The 26567-nt window shown below is 34.5% G+C and overlaps 1 protein-coding gene across 1 annotated transcript in view; it reads right to left on the bottom strand.

Moving 5' to 3' along the window:
• The window catches only part of DIAPH3 (diaphanous related formin 3), a 256112-nt gene that overhangs the window by 170068 nt on the left and 59477 nt on the right, over nucleotides 1-26567 (bottom strand). Inside the window, exons 10-17 of the mRNA XM_074859549.1 lie at nucleotides 23703-23813; nucleotides 23152-23270; nucleotides 22888-23004; nucleotides 21577-21695; nucleotides 21377-21441; nucleotides 20674-20778; nucleotides 18117-18452; nucleotides 17031-17145 (exon numbers count right to left, since the gene is read on the bottom strand). Coding sequence (XP_074715650.1) covers nucleotides 17031-17145; nucleotides 18117-18452; nucleotides 20674-20778; nucleotides 21377-21441; nucleotides 21577-21695; nucleotides 22888-23004; nucleotides 23152-23270; nucleotides 23703-23813 — 1087 coding nt within the window. The remainder of the gene's footprint in view (nucleotides 1-17030; nucleotides 17146-18116; nucleotides 18453-20673; nucleotides 20779-21376; nucleotides 21442-21576; nucleotides 21696-22887; nucleotides 23005-23151; nucleotides 23271-23702; nucleotides 23814-26567) is intronic.

Genomic DNA, 26567 nt, shown 5'->3' with positions numbered 1-26567 from the left:
TTGCAATGGGAACGCACTAAGTGCATAGCTATTGTACCAGGAGCAGCTTATAGATTTAGGCTTGAATGACCAAGAAAGAGGGGAATATCTTTTCTCTCTGAAACCCAGATTATATTTGCATGCATGTACAGTTTTCTGAGAAAAGTCTCTGGGAAGGAACTTGACTTGGTATATGAAGCTTAATATATATGTAGCAATCATGTTACAGGTGAGCTCCCAGCTGTACAAGGGAGCATTACACTTGATAAAAATCTGTCAGAATAGTTTCTGAGAAAAAGTTGAACAAACCTGAATATTTACTTACTGAAAGCAGCATTAATATATCTTTCAAACTAGCTAGAAATCAAGAAATAACAAATGAATTCATTTTTAAGTGTAATAAACAAATCTTAATGAACATCAAATCTCTAGAGCAGAATGGAGTACTTGTAGGATAAACAAGTTACACAGCTCTACAACTAAAGCCATTGTCAATCAAGGTCACACAAAATCCCCATGCGGATAGAGTTGCCATATTTAATAAATAAATCCAGGTAGTATCAATAGCACTAACTTGTTGATAGGTGAATATAAACAACGTAGTCCACATTCTGTAGAAAAACGTTAATTAAGAATAAAGAACTGATTTGCAGAAGTCTGTACTGTAACTCCTCAATAAACTAGATTAATAGCTTTAACATATTTTGCAGTGGGAATTTATTAACTATCATGAATACTAGGCTTTAAATAATACATTGCATATCAAAAATAACTTTCTGACTACAGCTTGAGGACTTCAGATCAAACACTAACAATTAGTTTCTGAGATGTTCTTAAAATTGAAGGGGTCATTCATCCTATCCATTTTATTTTTGTTTTTTTAATAGGATGCTTTATTTTTCTCCCAAATTTCAGTACTCTCTTTTGAAACTACATTTTGGTGCTTGTATGGTGAACCAGAATTTCTGTTCTTTTAAAGAGCATAGCAACATTACACTGACACCAAAAACCAAATCAAATGAAGAAAGAAGCATGCTACTATTGAAGAGGGGGTTCAAGCTGATCTCAAACCACAGTATATTGACATCAAAATAGGATCCAGCAGCAAAAAAATTAAAACAATTCCTATAACAATTCATACATGAAAACAAATGCTAAAAGGGAACAATACGAAACTAATAAATGAAGAGCCTACATTTTTACTATTTTATTTAGGTGTAAAGGTCAAACATTGATCATAACGCACAAGATGTTCAGAAAAACTGTGAAAGAAAATTCTTGGTCTTTGTAGCTACGGCAAAACCTCTTCCTGATCTAGCAGTTATTTATATAGTAACATTTAAGTATACTTAATAATTATTTAGCTACTTAAAACCAATTACTAGAGAAAAGTAATAATTACCACTTTCATAAATATTCAGGCAGTTACTGCGGGAGGGGGGCTGGAAGTATTACTTTGTTTTTAATTAAAGTATATTACAGCATTTATCAAAAGATGTTAAGATAGATATTCACTCCAGAAGGGCCTGTTCTTCAAAACCGAGAAGAACAAGTCCATGATCTAACATACAGAATGAATTGTAGATTTGATGTTTCACACCCCAAAAATGTGCCGCAACTTTTGGACGTAGCATAATCATCAGTATTATACTCTTAACTCAGTTTTGTGAATATGCTGAGATTTAAGTCATCAGTTTTGCATGAGCAAAACTGTCTCAGAGACTTGAAAAGTATGTCAAATCTCAGTAGAAATCAACAAGAAGGTAATGCAGTCGCTCAAACCTGATCTCCAACCTTGACCTTCTCACACTTCCTGATGTGTTGAGTAATATTGCCAAAAACATTTAAATGACCAAATGCTTCTAAAATTAGATGCCAGTTCATACAAGTAAGGGTGGTTTAACCTCATAAACATCACAAATTAATCTTGAGGACTTATGTCTTAATATTTGCTAGAATGTCTGATACATAATTTCAGCCTACTTCCAAAGTACGTCTTTAAACAGTATTAGAAAATTAACTAGAGAAAGAGATTAAATGTTCCAGAGGGCAAGAGAAGGCATGTTGTTTTGTTGGAGGGGAGGGAGAATTGTTTGTTTTGTTTTGTTTTCCTTGGAGGGCTGGGAGTGTTAAACAGCGGAAAAAAGGTAGGTATTACTATGAGCGAAGGCCAAGAGATCTGACTGACCTCATACACACAAGCTGGAAACAACTGGAATTACCAACATATTCTAGTTTAGTTCCAACTTAACACACTACAGTTTATATCAAATAGTAAGATCACTTTAGACACATTTAAAGGTTGCCTAGTCCATTAACAGTGGTTGAAATAGGACATTAAGAATACTTAATGAGAGTTTGGAAGTTTCAATGCATTGCGTGTTGAGGAAAAGATTACGCTATTATAGGGTATACTGTCTAAGCATGTGAGTTATACCGTTAAGAATCCTTGTGCTCATCATATTAAACACTAAACTCTCATAGTCTCAAGCCATAACAAGACTGCAAGTAAAGGTAAATGGAGCATACCTTCATTTAGATTATATGCTTTAATATACCCTGTAATAAGCCAATTATTCAAGGCTGTTCAGAAAAGTGCCCATTTTAACTATTGATTTTGGACAGGTCTAATACAGAACAAAAATCTAATACAAAGTACTGAGAAAAACATACAAAATGAGTCAATGATCATTTAATTTTATGACCTTCTAGAATGTCTACTCTTCTCTTGAAGAAAGCCTCGAAAGAGAAGAAAACTAACAAAGCAAAAAAGAAAGCAAGCACCATCTAGTAACTGTAGCCACAAGTTCATTTATCAGAAAATCATTAAACCACAAATTCTAACAGGTAAAATTTCTTTATTCATAATATACTCATGAAAGTGTCTACAGTATGAGGAAATTGCATCACATACCTCTAGACACCAGATTATTCGTGTACCAAATTGTGTTTGTTTCTTTGGGATACAAGGACTCTCATGTACAATGCTCAGTAAATAAGAGTTATAGCTTCTTACTGTTAAAGACTTATTAAATACCAGAAAACAATATTATTCAAATAGCAGTCTGTAAGGGAAACAAGCCATTAGAACTCCCAATTGATTGATATTAATATATTTATCAATTTATATCTGAACATAACACCCCAAGAGTGGGTTTTAGGTTGATATGGTTAATAACAGAAAATGCCAACGTCTCTTCTTTCTGGATTTTTTTAAAAAAAAAAAAAAAAAAAAGGAAAAGTAACATATAGTGTTCTCAGAGCTGCTTCTGATAGTAGTGCACCTTTCCGTTCTGAAAGATGCAAGCAGCTTAGATCTTTTTTCTTCAATGAAATCAGTGTGAAAAAGCAGTTATATACTAAAAGCAATAAAACTTGCTTGATTATTGCAAGTCTGATACACTGTAGCACCAGAACAAAGATACTGAAAAAAAAAAAGGCATATACTTCATTCTCAAAAGATTAGCCTAACATTGCTGTCATACATCCACAGGATGATTTTGTGCAGTCACTGCTGCCTCCTGTCTCTTTCTGGAAATCTACATTAAAATACTGTATAGTCTAAATTAAATACTATCTTGTGATTTTTCTAACTACTGCTTATCTTCACTTGTTGTATTCAGAAATACAAAACTACCTGGTAAAAATATTTCCAAGAAACTTCATTGTTTTTCATGTTTGTACTGTACTTTCCCTTTGCAATAATGTCCCCATATTGTAGAGCATATTTTTCATGATTGCTTGTAACATCAGATATGAGCAACAGCTGGAGCCAAGAGCAAGTTTTCTGGTAAAACTGAAAATAAAATAAATAACTAATAACACTGAAATGCCAAGGATACCTTAATGAAACACTAACTACAGGTTTTCAAACTAACAAATAAATTTACTTTCCCTATTAAAAAACAAAACGCCATAAACCCCACAAAAAGGCACAAGCTATTTACTTGTACTCCGTGGCATAAGATGTGCAGTAAAATAAAATGTAACAAGGGTTGTAGTTCCCAACTCTGAAATTTGAAACAAATCCTGAAATCCTAATCTGAAATAAAACCCATTTGTTTAGTTAGTACACAAGTATTATTATTTAAAAAAAAAGACAAAAAATTACCAACTTCTATAAGCCAATATAACAGGATGCACAATAAACATGTGTAAATCACATGACCTTTTTCCTCAGAACTGGGGAGTACAATTGGAGACTATATCAGAATCTGCAGCTCAATTTTCCAAGAACATGAGTGTTCTGATCTTAGAAAAGTATTTCACAATTTTCACATCAAAAGCTTTTAATCACTACCATAAAAAAGACTGAGTAAATTTAGTAATTTAGGTACCCGATTTCTAAAACCACAAAATAACCCCTTCCATTAATTCACAGCCTAAGTATTTAGAAATATTTAAATATACTCAAATATTTAAAATTCAGTGTACTATTCTACATAAACATGTAACAAAATGCTACAATTTTCTTTAAATAAAAACATTCTGTTAAAAGATTTCCCTAATACGAAAGACAAACATAAAAAGCCGACACAAACAGGAATCAATGAGGAAAGTTGGTTCTGGGTTACAAGATGCCACTTGCTAATTTCACCAACAATACAAACTTGCTGGAAATAACATTGATCTCACTTTTCCAAAAAAAGTACAAAAAAGTCTTCTAGCTGAAAGTATGCCTATGTACCTTCCAATTACAAAACCACATTTCTTCATCATTATTACAGAAGTACAACAGATGTTACCTCCAGAGTTTGTATTTCTTAGTTTTCTCTCATCTTTGACAAATCTGTAATAGATATTCAGTAATACAGATCATTTACTGTACTATGACACACTCTTGTGGTACATTAAGGAATGAAGTGATCAGCCAATCGTAAACAGAGAGAGAGATTCAAACCAAGAAAGCATCCATTGCAAGTAAGCTTTAAGATACAGCATTTCAGAATACTATACTGAAAAGCAAGTGGGAGAGAACTGTAGCATTCATTCTCACTAAAATGCTGTTGTAGCTCATACTATTTGACAGAGACTAAACGATGGTGATGATGGAATTGCAAGTGAATTCTCACCTTTACTGGCTAGAGAACACATAAATAACACATCATACTACAAAACTGAGTGTAACTTAACTGCAAATTGTCTTATGTTAAAAAAGGATATGTATTTTTGCATTAAAAATAGATAATAGAAAACCTAACATACCTACCAAAGCTGGCATATCAGACAGATGCTGTGAATATAGTTTTAGGCTAAATATTAAAAGACTTTCTAATTAGCATGCATTTAAAACTCTGTCCAGAAAACTTCTCATTCCTTCAGTAATTCAGGCAAACAAAATTCATATCATTAAAGCTTCTTGAATTCCTGCTCTTCAAAGTCAGTGCTGTAGTTTTGTGAGACTGAAGATGATGTAGATTCTATTATGAAGATTCTGAACAATTAGTCTAGTATGCAGATTCAGTTATTTTACATGTCTTTTACAAAGAAAAATATAATTTATCATACAACAGCAATAAAAATAGTATTTCTTTACTATCTGGTCACACATCTTTGTATTAGCCTCAAATTTTTAAATGCTGGAGAAAGATAAGAAAGGAAAAAGAAGTCTGCTTTGCACCAGTTTTAGTCCTTTCTGTACTGATTACATTAACATCTCTAAACGCTGTAGAACAGGATTTTAACCCTCTCCTCCCATTACATTTACATATGTATAACAGTTGACTACCTAGTCACTAGACCTTGCTGACTTTTAAGGAATTAGTCTGATCTCATATGCATAAAATTTTTTTATTAGTTCTACTTGTAAACAGCAACAAAGTATTCATTCTAATTGACCCAAATACACAACTAATCGGAAGCATCATTACGAATAACGTGATTCTTGCAGCAGAATTATACTTCGATTAAATCTATATTTTTTACTATAACTAATCTATATACTTTTTCCTCTCCCTGAATAATGAATACAAATATTTCCCTGAGTAAACAGAAAAATCCAACTTGTCTTAAGAGACTGGACTCTCATAAGTACCAAGAGCTGTATCAACAGTCCAGAACAAATGCTGATAGTAGTACGAATGAAAAATTTTTTGTTACTACTTTTAAGGAAGTTCAGTGTAATATAATTTCCATTTCACCCTGAAAGTAAGCACAAGTTCTAGCAAAATGAATCACAGTATTTTCTTCACAACTCAGAGGCACAATAGCCTCTTGACATAAGAAACCCTCTGTCCTTAATTTCTCTTACTCTTTTCATACTGACCTATTTTTGCCACTGTTGTCTCAAGAAGGCTTTATTTAGTCCCAAATATGCTTCATACTTTCAGTTTTGGTCCATACTCCCAGGTTCTCTCAGCAACAGTAATCTCAAGATCTGAACTGTTTGCTTCCAGTGCATTTGGGTATTCTGTTCTGAAAAAAACTACTTTTTTCAAGTGGTTCAGATTCTTCATATTTATTATAAAGCACGCACCTGCACAGCACCACTTAACTCACCATTTGTCCCCACTTGCTCACTATTTCTCCTGTTATTTTAACTAATAAGGAAGACTCACAGGTGCATTCTGAGAGTCAACTGGTATCAGCAAATGGATTCCATCTTCCCCTTTTTCAAGTCTGACCAAGTCCAATCCTTCATTTATCACTACTGTTTCTCTTCTATGGAGCACTAAAAGAGCAATTTAGTTCATACTACTAGATTACTACTGACAATAAACTTTCTCTCTTGGCTTTTTGCAGTTAGGATGATCTAACCCGGTTTGTTTTTAGCTATATCTATCCAGGTTTGTTTCTTTTCACAGCAGTATTATAGATCTGTTGAACTCCACATGCCAAGATTTCTCCTGCAATGTGCAACTAAGCCTTGAAACCCGGTTTGTCTTCACACATTCCAGTTATATCTACCCTCCATTTTGTCAGCTTTGATAGCAGCTTTCATTCAAACAATCTTGCTGAACATTTAGTTGCTTTTTCCATCTTCACACTGTTTTGAATAGATGACCCAATACTTTAAGATCTTACACTGAAATGCCAGCAAGAAAAATCAACATTCTGCTGCACGTATATCAAGTACATTGCAGCCAAATTTTAAGTGCCACAAGGCATTACACTGCACGATCAAGGAACTGCAAAGATAAGCAGTCACCCTAAGTAGGTTCCTTCTATCTTGTTACCCTTGCCAGCTATACATATGCATTTACAATTTTAGGAAGAGGCACTTCTATATCAAAGGACAAGTCAGATTGCACAGCAGGAAACATTCAGTCTTTACGACTGTTAAGCTGAGGAGTAGATAAGGTTTCTAAGTTTCATTACTCGGGCGCTGTTAGAGGTGAGTAAGGTTGTGGAAGAACTATCTTGTGAGTTGAAAAGCAGAGCCCAACTAACTTGTAAAAATAGGAAGAGTGGGAAAGCAAAGCCATAAAACAGAGATACAAAGTTGTTAAAAGCTACAGAATACATTGTCCAATGTCTTCATTTACTTAATTACAATGAAACTGAAAGCCACAAACTGATCCAGGAGAAGCATGTATCTGAAAACACAACTACTGTTTCACTGTAAATATTGAACTAATGTGCCAGACAGTAATAATAACAACAACAACAATAATATTAAATCATGCAAACATGTCCTGTCCTACTAGGGCAGTTTTCAGAATGCTCAACTAGACTATGTCCTATGTAAAAGAATATCTTGTTAAAATAAACTTTTGCTGAAAATTTAACCTCCCCCAAAAATCCTACCATTTCAGATCAACTAAGTTCCCTCCATTCTTACATAACCTTCAGAACCTGATTGCTATTAATGGTGGGGGGAACCCCATCCACAGGACATTTACAAAATACACATCCTTTATAATGATGTTTGTTTCATAAAACACATTGAAAGAGCCCCCCCTCTGTTAGGAAACTATCAAGGCAATATATTTACAGACTAGAAGAATCTATTTAGAATGAAGGAACTGGATGAGAAATTTATCATGTAGAGATCACATAGAGAAGAACAGCAACCTACAAAGTAAGTCTGTTTCTCAAATGTTCACATGAAGTAATCAACTTACTGTTCTTTGTATAAGACACCACTTTAATTAAAGAGAAGAAGTTTAGGTCAGATCATATTTACACAGAGGAATAGGTAATCTTAGTGGGTAAGGAAAGAAAAGGTCTATGACCACTTTTTGCATGTGAATAAACTAAAATATTGTTCCAGCAGAACCAGATCAAATGCAAACAGAACCAAAGACTCTGCCACATATACTGCTGTTATGCATACCATACCAGTGTCTACCCAAGTACTAACAGCTGCCTAATTGAAAGTCACTGCTCCATTAATACATAATCTTTTTTGGTTGTTTGTTTTAAAAATGAATTGTCCTTGAAATTAATTTTCTCTGAATCAAGCCATTCACTGAAAAAGTAAATGGTAGATTTTCTGAAGGACAAAAAGCAGTTCTCATGGAAATTCAAATGCTAATAATTTTCATCAACAGAGACTTTGAAGGTTTGCCAAATAAGGTTAAACATTTCTTTTCTTGCATTTAAATCATTTTTCTCAGCTCACAATGGAAAAAGGCTACAATAAAAGCACCGTTGTAATAAGGATTTTATTGCACTCAAATATAGTGTTACCTTTAGTCAGATATAAAAACTTTTAACATTAGATTAGAAATTTATCAAAAGCACTTAGTGCATAAACATGTAATAAAACTAAAAAGGAAGTATAACACATGAAAATAGTTTTGTAGTATGTGGAGAGAGTTTTATATCTAGTGTGTAATACAAACACTAGCAAGCTAATTCTTGCACGATCCTTGCTGGTGTAGGGACAAATATCTAAGTTGTTACAGGAGTATTTTCCATTAAATAGCCAAAATTATCAGAGGCACTGTGATGACCTCCTTTCACTTGCATTTTAAGTTCCAAACCTGTTTTTCCATTCTATTGGTATTTATGGTTTAGGACTTATGATACTGAGCAGGCTTTTCTTCCTCTACATGAAAATAATACCTATCTCCTTTAAGATTTTACTTATTCACATTGTGAAAACATTGTCCACTAGAAATCAATAAAGGAACACTCTTGTTGCTTCTAAAACATCAAGGCCTCAAAGGCTTTTCCTACCACAGTGTTGTGAAATAGAAGTGGAGTGCTTCTGTTAGCCTGAATATACTGTCATGTTTTTATCAAACATGAGTTGACTGCAGATTAATATTGCATTTTGGGTAGAAATCAAAAATGAAAAAAAAAAATCACTTGTTTGAAAGAAAAAGGTAAAGGTGAACTAAAGGAACTACTCCTTCAAGGCACTTCACTGAGGAGAAAGGAAACCACTCAATCTGTTTTGAAGCTGACAGGAAATAATAAATAGTCTGTGTGTAGAAGGTAAGAACCAATCACCTAATAACAACACATACTGCAACTCTGCCATAAAGTAAAAAAATTAAGTTAAAATAGATTAAGGTAAAATTAATACCATGCTTAGAAAGTTAGTTACAAGTGCTAACAAACTCTTCAACAATACTCTTTCACTATCTGACAAAGCATTTCCTAACTGTAAATACAAGCCAAAGTATGTTTCCAAATAATTTTGGTTTAAACAGTAGTTCGGGTGATACTGCAAGGCAGCCAAATCTAAACACGTGGCAGACTTTACTTCTACTTTTACACAGTTACATTAAAAGGTAACTCGAGTTACTCAGTGCTGTATCATTAGCAGAATTTACTAGACTACATTGTTAGCAGTCTTACAGATTTGTAGTAAGATTCTGTAAGAAGCACAGTTTGGAGCAAGTTCTGTGTAAGTCTTCCTCCAGAAGAGGAAACCACAGAATCACAGAATCGTCTAGGTTGGAAAAGACCTTGAAGATCATCCAGTCCAACCATCAACCCAACATTAACAGTTCCCAACTACACCATATCCCTCAGCGCTAAGTCAACCCTACTCTTAAACACCTCCAGGGATGGGGACTCCACCACTGCCCTAGGCAGCCCATTCCAAAGCCCTAACAACCCGTTCTGTAAAGAAATGCTTCCTAATATCCAGTTTAAACCTTCCCTGGTGCAACTTGAAGCCATTACCTCTTGTCTTATCGCTTATTACTTGGTTAAAGAGACTCATCCCCAGCTCTCTGCAACCTCCTTTCAGGTAGTTGTAGAGGGCGATGAGGTCTCCCCTCAGCCTCCTCTTCTCAAGACTAAACAACCTCAGTTCCCTCAGCCGCTCCTCGTAGGACATGTGCTCCAGACCCTTCACCAGCTTTGTTTCCCTTCTCTGGACACGTTTGAGTAATTCAATGTCCTTTTCGTAGTGAGGGAAAATGTGAGGACACAGGGCCCCACCTAACCCTTCATATGGCTGACCACAAGTTCTGTTGCTTATGCCGAGTAAGCTGTGGTATGTCAAATACAGCACTAAATTAATTTATATTGCTAATTTAACCTTCTTGCTAGCTCTCTTTACTCTCTTTTCTGGTTTAAAATGTTGGAGACTTTGCTGGCACCAATAGCAGTTTAGACCCTGATGGTTTTTCTTACAGAGTACACAGGGGAGAAAAAAAAAAAAAGAAAAAAAAATTAGTGAGAACTATATTGACCTTTTCAAGACAAGTGCCAACAGAGATAGCACTCCCACAGAAGTGCTTTATTTCTGAATAATCAAGTCTGGCAGGAGCTCTGGTGTGATGGGATCAGACACTGCCATCTCCAATAAGGTTAAGATGAAAATCTGTCCCAGTTGATTAAAAAAAAAAAAAAGAGAGAGAGAGATCATGCAATCTTTCTCTCTGAAGTTTACTAGATCAGTTCCCTTTGATATCTAGAAAAGAAAGAAGAATAAATTTCTAATTTTTCATGCCATCTCCCATTAACTGTAGTTACCTGCATATTGCTAAAAATAATGAAGAATTTAGAAGTGGTTTCCTGCATGTTTGATCTGCAATTTCTAATCCTTGTTTGGACTTTACCACTTTAAACATAACAGTTACATTAAAAAAAATTGTTGGATCAAACCAATTTATTAATAATATATTTATAAACACAGCACACTAATTATAAAGCATGTATTTTGGAAAACAACTATCTTTCTTATATTTTGCATACATGAAACAAATTGTCATTTTGTATTTAGATGTTTGAAAATATTTCTTTTTGGCTAGAAGTTGCTTTCTGGTACACTCCATACAGCCTCCTAAGTCTTGGAATCACCTTTGGCAAACCACTTCAAGCACCCAAAGGATTACTTTAAGCAACATGCAGCTCTTTCTCTCTTGAGTTATCCTGAACACATATCCCACATTAAGCCTAACTACTACAGTCTCACTACATTAATTACACTTATTCACAGACTTCCACCAACTTACTGCTTTTTCTCCACACCAGTACTCTTCAAAGTATATCCGCAAACTAAGTACATTTCACATAGGTGTTCATTATTATTCTTCCTTCTATAAGTGACAAGACCAATCATTTTCATATAAAAACTTACCTTATTTCAGCATTGTAAGTCTTAAACACAGTAGCCTGAAGCTACTCCAAGAAAACAGGCATTCATATACATGATTAAGAAGCTAATAAATTCCCTACTGTATCTGACCAGTGATCCCTCTAGCCCAGCACTGTTTCCCCAAAAGATGCAGTAAGAGCTGTTATTTGAAAAGACACTATGCCAGCCTTATCACTACTTATAATTCATTCTCCTCAATTCCCAAAATAGGAAACTCCTCTTCCTACAAATACATCCTTTCCTATTTCTTTTGGACCTACTAGCCCTGAATTTGTCTAATGTTCTTCGAATCTGCTGAACTTTTGAAGCTGTCACCAATGAGTCCCACCAATTCCCTACCTAACTTCATTTTGAAAAAATTAAATACACTTTTCAATATCAGCTGAAGGATTCTTTGCAAGAAATTCAGAATTCTAAAAGAGTATGTGCAGAATGTCCTGTTTACATTTATCTAGCTATGTTTAATGAGTATTCCTGTTATCTTCATTTGGGCAGGTCTTCCACATTTTTAATGTTATCATTTTCCTTGTGATACTGTCTTTAACTTTCTTAACAAGTCACACATGTTTTTTACCCCATAGCTTTAGTTGGGCTTTCTCTGAATTACAATACAAACTTTACCCAAATCTTTAAGACGGCATTTTCAGAATAGCCTCTGGGTTGGTAATAGGCATAGGTATCTTGCTTGCTTGGCCATCTGCAGCTTTCATTCAGTTCCCTGTCCTGAAGTTGAATGCTTGTATAATAGATTTACTGGGATTGTCCTCTCCTGGTACATGAAGATAGTGATCATTCTCTCCTCCTCTCCTACTCTAACCTCCTAGGTCCTGTGCACAACTCAAGCCCATTGACAGAACAGTTCCTTTTCACGCTGGTTACAGGAATATTGGAAACAATCATTTGTTTCATCTAAAGTTTTGATCTTCTCATAACATCCTGATGAGGAATCAATTCAACTCACATGCAAGTAGTTAAATCTCCCACTTTATTGCCACAAAATTTGCACCTTCTCTAACCTCACTTCACATTTTCTCATCACAAACATCATCTGATCTGAGAGCTATTAATACAGCACAATATTATATTATTAGAAGGAATTTTCACTCACAACACTTTGCACAGCAGGCTTCCTCCCCCACCCCCCGCAAGATTTTCATGCTGCTACACTTCATGTTTTCATGCAAAGTGCCACTTCCCTGCCTATACGTTTCATCATTCTAGCAAAGTTGGCAGCATATTAACATCATACACCAGTGATTATTCTTCTTCCATCATGCTTACAACACGTTTATTATAAAGTGGCTGTCATTCAATAATGAGCATTTTTGTTTGTTCATCTCATCTTTTAGGCTTAAGATAATATTAGAAGCACATATAAGGTGTTTGCTTCAACTCTGCTACTCAGTATTTCACATACCAGTTAACTTTAATTCATATATTCGTTTAATGCTTTCAAAGAATTATAGTAAGAGATTCCTTTGATACCATTGTTGCCAAAAAGGCTTTTCATAGATTTTCTTCATTGATGTGCAACAATGAGTATAATCCTGATAAATCTTAAACACTTAATATTTATTATTTCTTTTCCTTCCAGGTCTCTAACTACCCTTCATACCAATCCTTCTTTTTGCCTTTAAAAATAAAAGTTATCAGAAAACCAAAGATCATTCATGCAAATGATTTACATTCATCACCTTATTTTCAGCACTTCTCAATTACTTGTTTTTTCTTCCCTCCCAGACAGGGAGCATACCTTACTTCCACACTAATGTCTTTAAGGCAGTGATTTCACTCCTTACGTTTATTCTTTTAGCTGCTGACACAAAGCTAATGATCTGAGGGTTCCAGAGTCTTTTGTTTGTTTGTTTGTTTCTTGGGGCGTCTCACAAAAAACTCTCGTGTTTTCTTGCAAATATTTTAAATGTATGGTACACTTTTCAGTCACATTCAAATCTTTTCTCAAATGTTCACGTTGAAAATATTCCATCCACTGACCTGTAATTCCAGTTTCTGAACAAATATTCTCCTCCCACATTCCCCGTGTATCAGTAAATCTATGTGAGTTTATGACAAAGGAGTTGGTTTTCCAATTATGCCCTTGCCTAATTCTTTCATATACATAAACTTAAATTTCTTTAAGATCAGATTTATTCTGAGACAAAAATGATTTCTGAGTCAATAAATAAATTAAACATTGTCTTCAGTAAGTTGCTACAAGAATACCATCAGCAATTGATGCTTTGATACTTCTCATTGTTCCAGCTCAAACTTTTATAAAACACGTTGCTTTCACAAAATGGTTCGATTTCTGGGAAGTGACAAAACCAGCTTTATAACAAGTAAAAGAATGAAGAGAAAATACCCTACACCACCCATAGCCCTTACATGGACTCATCATTATCACAGCATCATTATTATTAAAAAAACAGCATAGTGAGAGTATTTCCTCCAATAAGTTACGAAGACTCCTGTCAGCAAGACAAAGAAGTGATTTTTTTCCCTCTACTCTCCTTCTCTCTCCCCACTTCAAGAAAAATATAGATATATTGCAACGAGTACAGCAGATAATCATCAAGATGATCAGAGGGCTGAAACATAAGATGCAGACAGAAAGGCTGAGAGAGCTGTCAGTCTTGAGAAGGATAAAGGGCAAGGGAACTCTTACTGCTGTCTCAAACTACCTAACAGAAGGCTACAAATAAGAGGGAAAGAGATTCTTCTCGAAGGTACACAATGAGCAAGAGCTAACAGACACAAGCAGCAACAAGAGATATTCCAAAAAGATGTTATGAAAAGAAAAAAATTACCACAATAGGTGGGAACAGGTTGTCCATCCCTGCATCTCCATCTTTAGGGATATCTCAAACTCAGCTAGACAAAGCCCCAGGCAACATGAACTAGACTGGTCATTTTACAAAGCAGATTGGACCAGATGACCTTCAGAGGTCCTTTCCAAACTAAATAATTCCATGATTCAAGGACATGTCTCTGGACATGATCAACAAAAGTGATTTTTTTTTCTCCATGTATAGTCTTTGCTCCATGTTACTATTCACTATTTTTCCTACGATCTGAAGCTAGATCCTCTTTTACTTTCTTATTCTTACAGTAATGTTTATTTCATACCTCCATAACATCTTCAGTTATTTCAATTGCTTTAACACCCATTCAGAATCAACATCATTTATAACTTCTATACAAACATCTGCTAAAGCTTCATCTCTATTCTATACTATTCTGTATTCCTTTTTCTAGTAGAAATTCCTCTATGCATTATTAACATAGACATAAGACCTCCTCTTCTGGATCAACACTGAAATACTTTTGGCACATCAGCTGGCAAAACACACCAACGGAACTTCAATCTGATTTTGCTTAATCAGAACAAAATTCACTTAAAGCATCATTGCACATTTTGGTCCATGCTTCCACAACTAGATACCTCTTCTAACACAATGATTTCAATGAAGAGTGCATAAGCAGACCCTTCAACAGAGTGGAAACCAGCTCATTCTTTGCATGCTGTCATTTGGCTACAGAATTATTTTCAACTTCTCGTCTTTCTGGTATTAGAGACGAAGCTTTAGAAATAGTCAAGGACTGTTCCCAAATTGAGTCTAGTGAATATCTTGCTGATTCTACTTTAGAAAGCATGGCGTTAAATCTCTTCATAACTGAGAAATGAAGAAAACTGGCCATCTCCAGTTTCGTTGGCAAGTTTTGTTATAATCAGCAGGTTATGCATAAGCTACAAAAAAGCATCCACTTTCTCCATGGTCATGAGAACAAAAGCAGTTACTTTGCTGTCCTTTGTACTATAATTCAAGCTCTTAATAAGAGACAATGAAATGTCTGGTGCTGTCCACTTATGTGTTTAAGCATGAATGGAAATTTATGTAAACCACTCACTTGAACAAAGATGAAATTTAGTTCCATGTTGCCCTTTAGACACCTACTTGCTGTTCTAAATAAAATCTTTAGCGTCTTCACTTCCTTTGAAAAGTTAACATGATGGCACACTTACATCACCCATGTGAGATGAGAGAGATTTCAAAACTTTTAAAAAAGAGATTAAACAGTAAACTCTACCTGTAGAAGAAAACATAAATTTCTCCCTGCAGACTATAGCCTTTTAATTGCCCTCCCCCCAACCCCATCATTTGGTATAAGAGTACACTTCACTCATTTTTCAGCTGCAGATCTCTTCTGTTAGGTTTTGTCAAGACAATGTATTCAGCCCATTCAGTTAAACTTTGAGGGAATGTTAATCATGTTAACTCTAATGTTCTCGCTGGCTGTGGAGATTCACAATCCTCTTCTGAGCCATTAACACTTTTGGCCTGAATATCATCTCGTCTCCCAAATTTTACTGTTTAATTAGACATAGGAAACAGTATTTACTCCAGCAGCTTTTAAACCTTCCAACCTATTAATTCAGGGAACATTTTTGGGAATTCTCTTAACATTATAAAGGCACCACAATTAACTTTTAGACTTATTCTAATAGATTCAAGCAAAAACGCCTATGGTCCATGAGGTTTTCTTGCCTTTTTATCTTTGTACAACATTCTTTATATTATTAAGTATCAACAGTAATAAACTGTAATACTCAACTCCGTAGAAATACTACTAGAGCATAAAAAGCCTGCTTTGACAAAAGCAGAATAAAATTCTTGGTATGGTAAAAAAAAGAATACTGGATAATACACCAAAGCATACAAAAAAAAATAGAAACTTGAGAATTCCATGCACTATATTAAAATAAAAATATCAAAGTGAAATTTGTTAAACAAACTAAAAATATAATAATGCCTTCTCAATTTGAAAAGGAATTAATCATTGCACCCCTCTGGCTGCCCCAAAGTACTAAGTCTGCGATACTTATCAAGGAGGGAGGAAAAAAAAAATGTCAAGAAACAACAGTGGAAATATATGCATTTTATATATGGGCAGAATAATCTAAACTACTAGTGAGAGAACTTACTTCCAGAAAGGGAGAAAAAATTTAAAGCCAGGAATACTTTCAAATATTTTGCTTTTCTACACGGTTTTAAAAGCTGAAGAAGCTAAGCAAAATATCAAAAGAGATCTAAGTTGCTACAGGTTTATCAGAAAGTAAAAAATTTCATTAAAACTCTCCTCCCTCATGGAACCAAAACACATCAATTATCATGTGCATTCTGAGGGTAAACACATGACCTTCTGGACTCTAGATTAGATCACAGTATTTTATTAAGGTATTCTGACAAAATCTTATAAATATTTTTTCAAACGTGACTGAATAAAAGTCTGTATTATCCAGAAGCGTTTCTCAGGTTTTTTTGGTATGGTTTTCCTTGTAAGTAACACAATTTTTGTCATCAAGTAAAATATTCCAATATTACTGCTTTAAGTAGTCTAGGATTTTCAAACTTTTTTCTTCACACATTCCACTTAAAAAACAGAACATGTATATTATATTCCAAATTTTTTCATATATATATATTTAAGCCCCAAGAATTTTAAAGATATCTCTAAAAGCTGAAAATTAAAGCCATCAATTACTTACCCCTATTTTGACAACAAAATCTAAGTTCCAATTTGCAAAGCATGTCAGCATTCTCATACTTATCCTCTTCTGCCTTAACCCAAAAACAGGATTCTGTCATTTCCTGAGGCCTGATCTATGAGCAAGAGAGAAAAGAAAATTTTATTGATTAAATTATTTTGACACTATGCAGAGACTGTGCTCTGTAGAGTCTAAAGCAAATTAAATACTTAAGATCTCTATAAGGCACGTGAACTTTTGGTATATAACTCATCTTTATAATTGTTAATATATTTATGATTGAAAATAATAATGCTTACAGTAAGTGCTTTTGGACAAACTGATTCTAAGGCTACAAAGCAATACAGACAACACACTCTGTTATCCAAGGTTTAAATGTAGCAAATTGTCTTTGGTCTAGATTTAAAACTTGGTAAACTTTAAATAATCTGAACACAGTTGGTTTATCTAGATATTAAGTACTTTTTTAGATTGTAGCTTTGATTGCTTCATAAAGCTCTGAAAATCTTTTTACTGACTTTTTTGGTCTAAATAATTATAGCTTCCAAAACTGAGTAGATTGATAGTCCTGGTATACTTGATCCCATCACAATAGAGAAGAAAAAAAAATAAACGGACTCCATATTTTTTCAACCATTAAATTTACGTAAGTATATTTACACTAAGAACAAATGGAGACACCTGCAACGCTTCTTCCCACAGTCCAGGCTAGACAGATGCAAGACACTTGTTTGGAAACTGTATAGCTATCAGTACAGTGCAGTGACTGATCCAATGTAAACAGTTTGCTAAACAACAAGGCATTGTAGGATCCAGGAAGCATGCTGGTATCAAGGTCGTATTATTCTAGACTAGAAATTACTTTTCCTGACAATTCAGAAAGTCAACAGATACTTGCCCAAATAATTCACAAGTCAGTGAAACAGTTTTCAGAAAACAATGAAACGTAAAGGCAGAAAGTACCTATATCTTACATAATTTTAACTAATGTATCAATTGCTCTATCTAGTCTTACTCCTGATAATCTATTTACCCTAAACTGTAAGTAAGATTTTACATCAAGTATTTGACATTAATCAGTACTACCTTAGACCAGTTGAGTCTTTTCATGGTAACCTCAGGTCTGAATTCTTTTTTAGGCTTCATTCCAAACGGCAAAGTACATGAAGGTGGAGACCACTGTGCTCCAGGCAGGCCTGGTAGAGGTGGTGGTGGTGGAGCACCACCAAAACCCCTAGGAATTCCCAAGCCATTCAGAAGTGGTAGAGGAGGAGGGGGAGGCGGTGGTGGTGGAATTGCTCCATTAGAAGGCAGCAGTGGAGGAGGAGGAGGCAGAAGTCCATGTGGTCCTGCAGCTTCCAGTGGAACGACAGATGCATGTCCACATGTTGATGGTAGAAAAACAGGTGGCAAAGAGCCATACTGATGAGAAAAATATTTTTATTCAGTTTCACCTTTTTTTAATCAACAAAAATGCCATAACAATCATAGTTTATAGATTAAATTCAGCAAGCCAGTCGAAAGTCAGTGCCATTTTTCTTGTATAGGACAATCAAATATGAATTATAATGAGACCAACATTCAAACCAGGAGGTTCATGACAAAAAGATAAACTGAAATGCTATATCCTACTTGTCATATTTCACTGATCATGATCTAAGAAGGGTCTGATAGGTGTCTTGATGAAATTTTTTCTAGACTGCTACAGTTTAGCTCAAATTAAAAAAGTAACATCCTAGTCTCTCTTGTTCTTACTTATCCTTCACGTTACAGAATAATATTCCAAGGACATAACAGTAGAATCTGAAAAGATTAGTAGTTCTGTTGAAAAACAGGTATTTTCCAATATAGGAGCATTCTCATTGTACAGAATTGAAAGAACAAAGCAATGATGAAGAAACTTCCTTCCAAAAAATACCACTGCCTTACTCACCTACTTCTTATTCTATATAGTAAAGACATCTATACTGTATCAAGACAGGTTTATTAGCACTTCAGTAAATCTACAGAAATATATTTATTTCTACTATTTAAAGAACTTCTATCACAGGCCTTCAAACATTATTAGGCACCTGACAAAAAAACCCAAAAGAATAAATAAGAAATATTTATCTACTGCTGATAGTATTGATGAACTTTTCAACTAATAATTATGAGCTGAAACAGTCATTTTTTAAAAAATGGAGGGAAATACAATAAGCAAAAGATTTAGTAGTTTTAAAAAGAAATAGCTGAACAGCAGTAAATAGAAATAAATACATGTACAACAGTATTATTATTTTGAATTTCTGAACATACACATTGTTTACACTGACAAGTAGCTGCTGAACAATTATGCTCTAATAATGAAAGAAATACATGAACAAATATCAAATACAACAAAAGAGTCAAGGAACAAGACTAGGAGAAGAATAGTCATAAGAGGTGGAAATAGCCACACTAAGCAGCAACTGAAAAGATTCCTCTTAAGACAGATTTAAGAGTACTAAGTTGCAGTAATCAATTACTTGATATTTACAAAACATTCCAAGTATCCCATTAACAGCAGGATAATTCATGGTATGATCATTAGTGAGCATAATTAGGTGTTATGGTCACTGTCTGCATGTAAAAAAAGATGATAACGAATACAGCGAACAAGAGAAAAAGTAAAATAGGTTTTCTCTCCTATTTCACTCACAAGAAGTATGCAAGTATATTTTCAAGATCCACACTTCTTTAATGAATGATATACAGCTCTCACTGAAATTATATTTTTAGAATGCAACAATTTTTGTAATTGCTTTTTTAAAAGCCTGTTTGACTTTGACATTAACACTTAATTCTGACCAGAAACCTGAATTAGAATGACATTTTTAAACAGACCAAAGCAGAGCTAAACTAATTTTCCTCACCAAGAAAATTAAAGAAGCTTAAAAGTACAAAAAAACCCACTATGATCAAAACATGTATTTTATCACCTTCCTATAGGCATGTCTCCCCAATGCTGTCTCTTTATCCATTTTTAGACTGTGCTTGTTATTCCAGGAAATAAGACACAGGAAAAATCCCTTGGTCACACAGTCTCCTCACGCAGATTTTAGAGCTGAAGCAGTTACAAGCTAACTCAAGTATTACCCTCAAAAATCTGTACTATACCTCTCCACATTCTAAAATATCTATTTATGCTTGAAAATTGAAAAATTATCTGGAAATGTTCTTATCCAGCCACAGGTTATTTCTTTCACTGCTGGATATCCATGGTAAGGCTTCAGCAAAGCAAACTGCATAATGAATAATTTCCTGTGGAGGGATAAAGATCACAGTGATGAATGCTAATCTAAAAGCATAAGACTTACTACCCAATGTGGTTAATTACTTTGGAAATATTTGACACTGAAAGCAAACCCAAATGAAACAGAAGAAACTAGTTTAACAGAGCTCAGGCACAAAAAGGATCATCTGGGAACTCAAACTGCTAATTAATGTCACACTACGATTCTTTGTATAAAATAGAAATACAGGAAACTAACAGTCCATAATAATCGATAACAAGGATTCTTTGGAAAAAATCATCAACTGCACTATCAGAATCTACCAAAGATGCAAAATGAAGTCCCTTTCAAAAACAATACTTCATACATTTATTTAAACTGTCTTTTACCTGTGATTTAAAAGCTTGTAATTCTGCTTCAAGTTCATTGATTCTTTCTTCTTTTTTTTGCAATAGGGCCTGGGTCTCCTGATGAACTACAAAATCTTTTTCAAACTAAGAAAAAAAAAAAGGAAAAAAAAAGAAAATTGTTGATAGCTTCTTTAGATTTCAACTTTTGTGTTTGTTAAAACTCACATGTTAACAATACTAAGGACACATACAACATATCTGCTATTCTAAATTCCATGTATCTACTGTGTGGAAGTACCACCTCTATTTACCACTACAAGTCTTCACCATATGAAATAGCATAAACTACTCAATGTATTTTAAATTGGAATTAGAGTAGGTTAAAGAACTGATGTACAGTAATACAGAGTCTGTAGATACAAATCAGTCAGTTATTATTCTCCCACTGTTTATCTTGTTGAAGAAACTGGTAACTATTTAAATAAAGTATTCAGTTATTTGTGGGAGATTTGTACATGAAACCTTAAAATACATAGTAGAAAGACTCTCAATTCAGGTTAACTACGTTACACCACTTTCATCTGTTTCGTAGTCCACAAGAAACATCCAAATTCCCACTTAAACACAGAACTAATAGTAATTTGAAGTTAAAAACTATTCCACGTTCAGTTACACCATTCATGAAGTTATTAATTAAAGCCCTGTGTCCATCTTATGATCACATAACTTAAAAATGACTTACTTTTCTGGAAAGTTCAGAAGCCCTCTCTTCACATTCTTCTAATCTTGCTTTATCTACACAAATATCTTGAAAAAATAAACAAACACACTTGCACATATACAGGGAACACAAGATTCTTAACCACATGTACAACTTTAACTTTGTTTTTGGAACACATAAAGAAGTATGATACTATAACCACTCCCAAACACAGTACTTACCTACTAAGTGACTGAAATTTATATCTAATCTTTTACGATATGTGAAATCTGGGTCTGTTCCACTTCGATGCAACACTATCTGGGACACACATTCTTCAATTAATTTGAAATACTGTGGACTAAAGACAGAGATGAGATCTTTACAGCATATTTATTTATCAATATCTACTTAAAATCTTGTCTATGAACGAAGTAAGGTCAAAAGATTTGGACTGACTTATTTCCATAGAAGGGTAGCTGCAAACCCCAAAAGTCTCAACAGACAAATACATCTGGCAGTTTATTACACAAAAACAGTTTACACAAAGCCTGAAAAATCAGTGGATCTAAAGATCTCTCCCCACTATGGAAATACAAGGACAGACTACCTCCTGCTTCCTCCCAGTAAAGAGAAGGCTCTTTATTCAGCTTGATCCCTTCTGGTTTTGTGACTTTTGTAACTATAGATGCATTGCAGCCCTGCTTCAGTAAGAGGTATGAAAAACACTTTGTTCTAAAATGTCAGGGGGTGTGACAGCTGGACCACTTGCCCAGAACATACAAGCTGTGAATTCAAATGCTTTCAGGTGGAAAAGGTGTAGCACAGGTGCACCCATGTAAGGCAAGCGCTCTTAACCTCTAAGGGTGCATCTGTGCTAGACCTTGCCCGAAATGCAAGGTTATGCAGAATGCTATGCAGAAAACAGACAGCTTTCCTTCCCTGTTCAGTTTATATCTGGTTCCTCCAGCGTTTCCTCAAAAACAACACAAGCAGATTTTAGAAAGGAAAGTATTTGGCAAGTTCAAACTTATTAACTATTTCCCTGTGATTTATCTGATGAATTTTCCAAGAGACACTAACATGTTCACACTGACCTATAATGTATATTGAAACCACTCAATTCCCAACCAAAAGTTACTCTAAATTAAGCATATGTTCAAATTTCTGTATAAAGTGCATACTTGGTTTTGTCCTTTGACTCAAATACACCACAAAATTACAATGCTACTACCATGATTTATAACTGCTTGAGAAACCTGTCCTGATCACTTATACTTGCAGTTAGTAAGGTTAAGATCTCAACAAAAATAGTTTTCCATAATTATATATAAAATTGTATCCTAAGCAGAAGGGACAAAAACATATACATGGCAGTCTTATACAAAGCTGATACTTTCAAACATGAGTTCACAAAGGAATACTTACGAATTGCAATCCAAACAGAAAAAGACAAAACTGTATTTATCAGTAAATTGATGGAAGAAATATTCTATTAATGACTAAATTACAACAAAATCCATAATTAACATTTAACATAGCATTAAACATACCGTATAAAATAATCATTTCTTATCAGCAAAAGATGTTGGAGAATAGAAAGAAAATATCCTTCAGCACTAGTGTCCTTAACTGTGTTCCACACCATGTTGTAAACATCATTTACTTCAGTAAAAGTGTTAAGGAGAGTAATAGCAAGGAAAAGAAATATTTCAGTCAAATCTTGACTGATATCTTCTTTAAATAGAAATTATTCCAGAAAAATGTCCATACACTTTAATTTTTTCATGTTTCTCTTACTGATATCAAAAGGATATTCTAGTTCAGATCTAATATCTTCTAAACGATGAGAGAATTCCATCATGTCTTCTTCCTTATGCTCATTGAACACTTTCAGCTGAATATCTAGTGCTTCATTCTTTATACACTTCAATTGCTGCAAAGAGGAAACAGTAGAAAGGCTTGGAAAATTAGTGTTTCCATATGTAAATAAACCTTACCTTTTTAATAACTTCCATAAGTCTATGTTATTTTAAAGTTTAAAACTACAAGAACACATGAGTTAAGTTAAATATTCAAATGCTAAACATGGCTTCAGCCTGGCTTAACAAGCATCTGCACAACAGTCTGTCACATGTTCTAAATCAAAGTCCTAAAATGCTGAGGAATCAGCATAAAGTTCAGAGATCATACTTCACCTTTTCATTCTTATTTTAAGACTAATTCTCATATCTAACTGCTCATGCTCAGACTTAATAAAATGCCCTTGAGAATAATTTATTAGAACTTGTTCTCCCATTCCCCCTCTCAAGCTCAAATACTCCAATAATTTAAACAGTAATGCAGAGAGAGACTACAAGACGCTTACTGGCAGTATCTCTTTCAATCCACTGCGCATAAATTCATTTCTGATGTGAAGCCTAAAATCCAAGTCATCAGGAGATGTAACGAGAGCATTGATGAGCTGCATGCAAGCTACCTGTAACAGAGGAAATATTAAACTATTTTATTTCTTAGATTTCAATATGCATCACAGTTAAAAAGACGTAACAAACTACTAATTGCACATTACACCATGTCTGATTATCAATCTACTGTAATCTTATAATTAAGATAATTAAATTTCTTATCAGCTACATGAGCTATAAATACCAAACACTAGTTCACAAATTTCCATAAAAATAAATATTTTCTCACTCCATTGAATTCTGCCATTTAATAAATAGCAAGTTCCTTTAGTAAATGAACTTTACCAGGTAGTAAATACCTTGATAAGCATAACTGTCAACACATAAAAATCAATGTAAATACACATTTATCTATAGATACATATAAAAGTGACATAATAGAAATTGTGAAGACTAAAGTCTGTGTGAATAGTGGAAAACATATTAGAAGACAGAATGCTTATTAAACTAAACTGAGCCTGAAAAACAGAATATGCTTTTCCCCCTTTTTAAAAATCTTCCCTCTTTAAACATACTGAGTGTCACAGAATACTTCATGGGAACCAGTAATTCAGCTCAAAAGCAAGCATCAGGTCAACTAGTGAGTAGTCTCTCTTCTGAAGAATCAAGACATTCATCTTGAAAACCCATAGCAAGGAGCAGCAGGAATTCACTGTCCAGATTCACAAGCCTTTAGAACAATCACAGCTTATTATTAATCATAAATAAGGATGACAGCAGCCATTATTTCCTTTTCTCACTCACTTTATTGTTTTCACATATTGCTTCAATGCACAGGAAATATGTTATTCATGTATTTCCAGCATTTTAAGGTGCTTCTAAAAGCACAAGTCAATTAGGATTGTCTTCTGGCCTAATATACTATGTAAACAAATAAAGCAATCTGGTTCCCTTTGTTGTAAAGCCTTTTATCATCTGGAAAGTGATGATGTATTATGCTGTGGTCAGGCAAAAGGTGATATTGGGAACATACGGTATCAGCCATCTTCAAAGTACGAATAATTCATAGCACTGAATTTACATATGGTCACCAGAACTGGATGGCCTAGCAGCTTTGATATAGACTGTAAGAAACAGCAGCACCCCTTAGGTTTCTAAGAGAAACTTGCTAAGATTAAATGATAACACAGACTACAGCGATGATCCTACATTTATCCTACTGCAAGGATTGCAAGTATGTGTGGTGGGTTTGTGTGTGGTGGAGTTTTGGTAGCAGAGGAGGGGGCTACAGCAATGGCTCCTCTGAGAAGCTTCTTGAAGCTCCCCCTGCTCCCAGTCAGACCCGCCTCTGGCCAAGGCTGAGCCAATTAGTGATGGTGGCTATGCCCCTCTGATAAAATATTTAAGAAGGGGAACCTGAAAGGAGGAAGAGAAGTTGTGAGGGAAACACCTATGCAAACATTGAGGTCAATCTCGTAAATTATGTTATTTGGAGTCACTTGGAGAGAGAACTACAAGGGTCCCACAGCTCTGTGCCAGGAGTTGGGACCATCTCTCCAACTTCCAGAGATGCCCAAGAGGACAAGGATGCTCAAGGGAGGACGCATGGCATGGTGTGGTTGGAACCACTATACTAACCCATCCAACACCTCTCCTGGAGAAATGCTGCCATGACAGCATCTATTCTATATTGCTTCATCATACAACATCCTGTTTTAAAGCTATTGATGATGCAAAGTAATAGGAGGACAGAATAAGCTTTGCTCCTTCCTCTTACTTGAGTGAAGAGCTGAAATTAAGTTCTAGTCCATCAGAACTTCTATGAAACTCAGTACATGCACATACCTAAATTAGCATAATAAAGAAAACTGTTGCTTTTACTTTGACATCAATAGGACAAAGCACACTAAATTAAATTATTTAAATCAACTGCATAAAAATGTTGATAGACTTCTGTAACTTACTCCAGTCTTAGACAATAATTATTTGTTATAATATCTAAACAAAATAAAACAACACAAGTGGGGGTAAAATAAAAATTAAAGCTTCAGCTGATTGAACATGAAGCTGTATTAAAACAGATCAAAAGAAAAAGAGTTTGAGGAACAACTTGCAAAAAGCATCTATGAATAATACATCTTTTTCCTTGAAGATAACAAAAGGAGGAAGACAACCAGAAAAACTGCAGGATCGGTAAAAGATCACAGTGAAAGGAGTACCCAAAGAAAACAAAGGCCACAGCAACACTTCATCAAATGTTCTACTGGTGTGTGAAAGGAGTTCCCAAAGTAGAAGAGAGACACAAGCAGGTTCAGGAGTTGGCAGAAGAACTTCAAGAACAAAGCCAACAATGAGAAGTCACAAGCGTATTCACCCTTCAAACATTCAAAGTTTTGGAGAAAATTGAAGACAAAGCTTTAGTACATGCTATTTCATTCAAGTTCTTACTGAAAAGCACATTGACACCCAAGAAAAGGAAGATGGGAGAAATTATATTGATATTTATAGGGACATTTTCAGGATGATCTGGACAACTACAGACTGGTAAGACTGACTTTAGAGAACAAAATTAATCAGTAACATGAAAAAAATGCAACACAAATAAATAGACAGTATGAATAAATGCAACATGGCTTTGTAAGGCAAAGTCCCTTTTAATAAAGCCATAAAACTTGTTTGAAGGGCTCAAGGAGCTGGCAAGAAAGCTCTGATTGGCCTAAGTCTGGACTTCAAAAAATAAAAAAAGTTTGTAAAATGTCAAAACCATTCAGAAAAATTTAGAAAACAGTATGTTAAGTAGCCAAATAGCAAAATACTACAAAATA

Source organism: Strix uralensis, chromosome 2 (assembly GCF_047716275.1).
Source record: "Strix uralensis isolate ZFMK-TIS-50842 chromosome 2, bStrUra1, whole genome shotgun sequence".
Taxonomy (NCBI): domain Eukaryota; kingdom Metazoa; phylum Chordata; class Aves; order Strigiformes; family Strigidae; genus Strix; species Strix uralensis.
The sequence above is the reverse complement of the archived record's forward strand: the minus strand, read 5'-3'. Positions and strand labels throughout refer to the sequence as shown.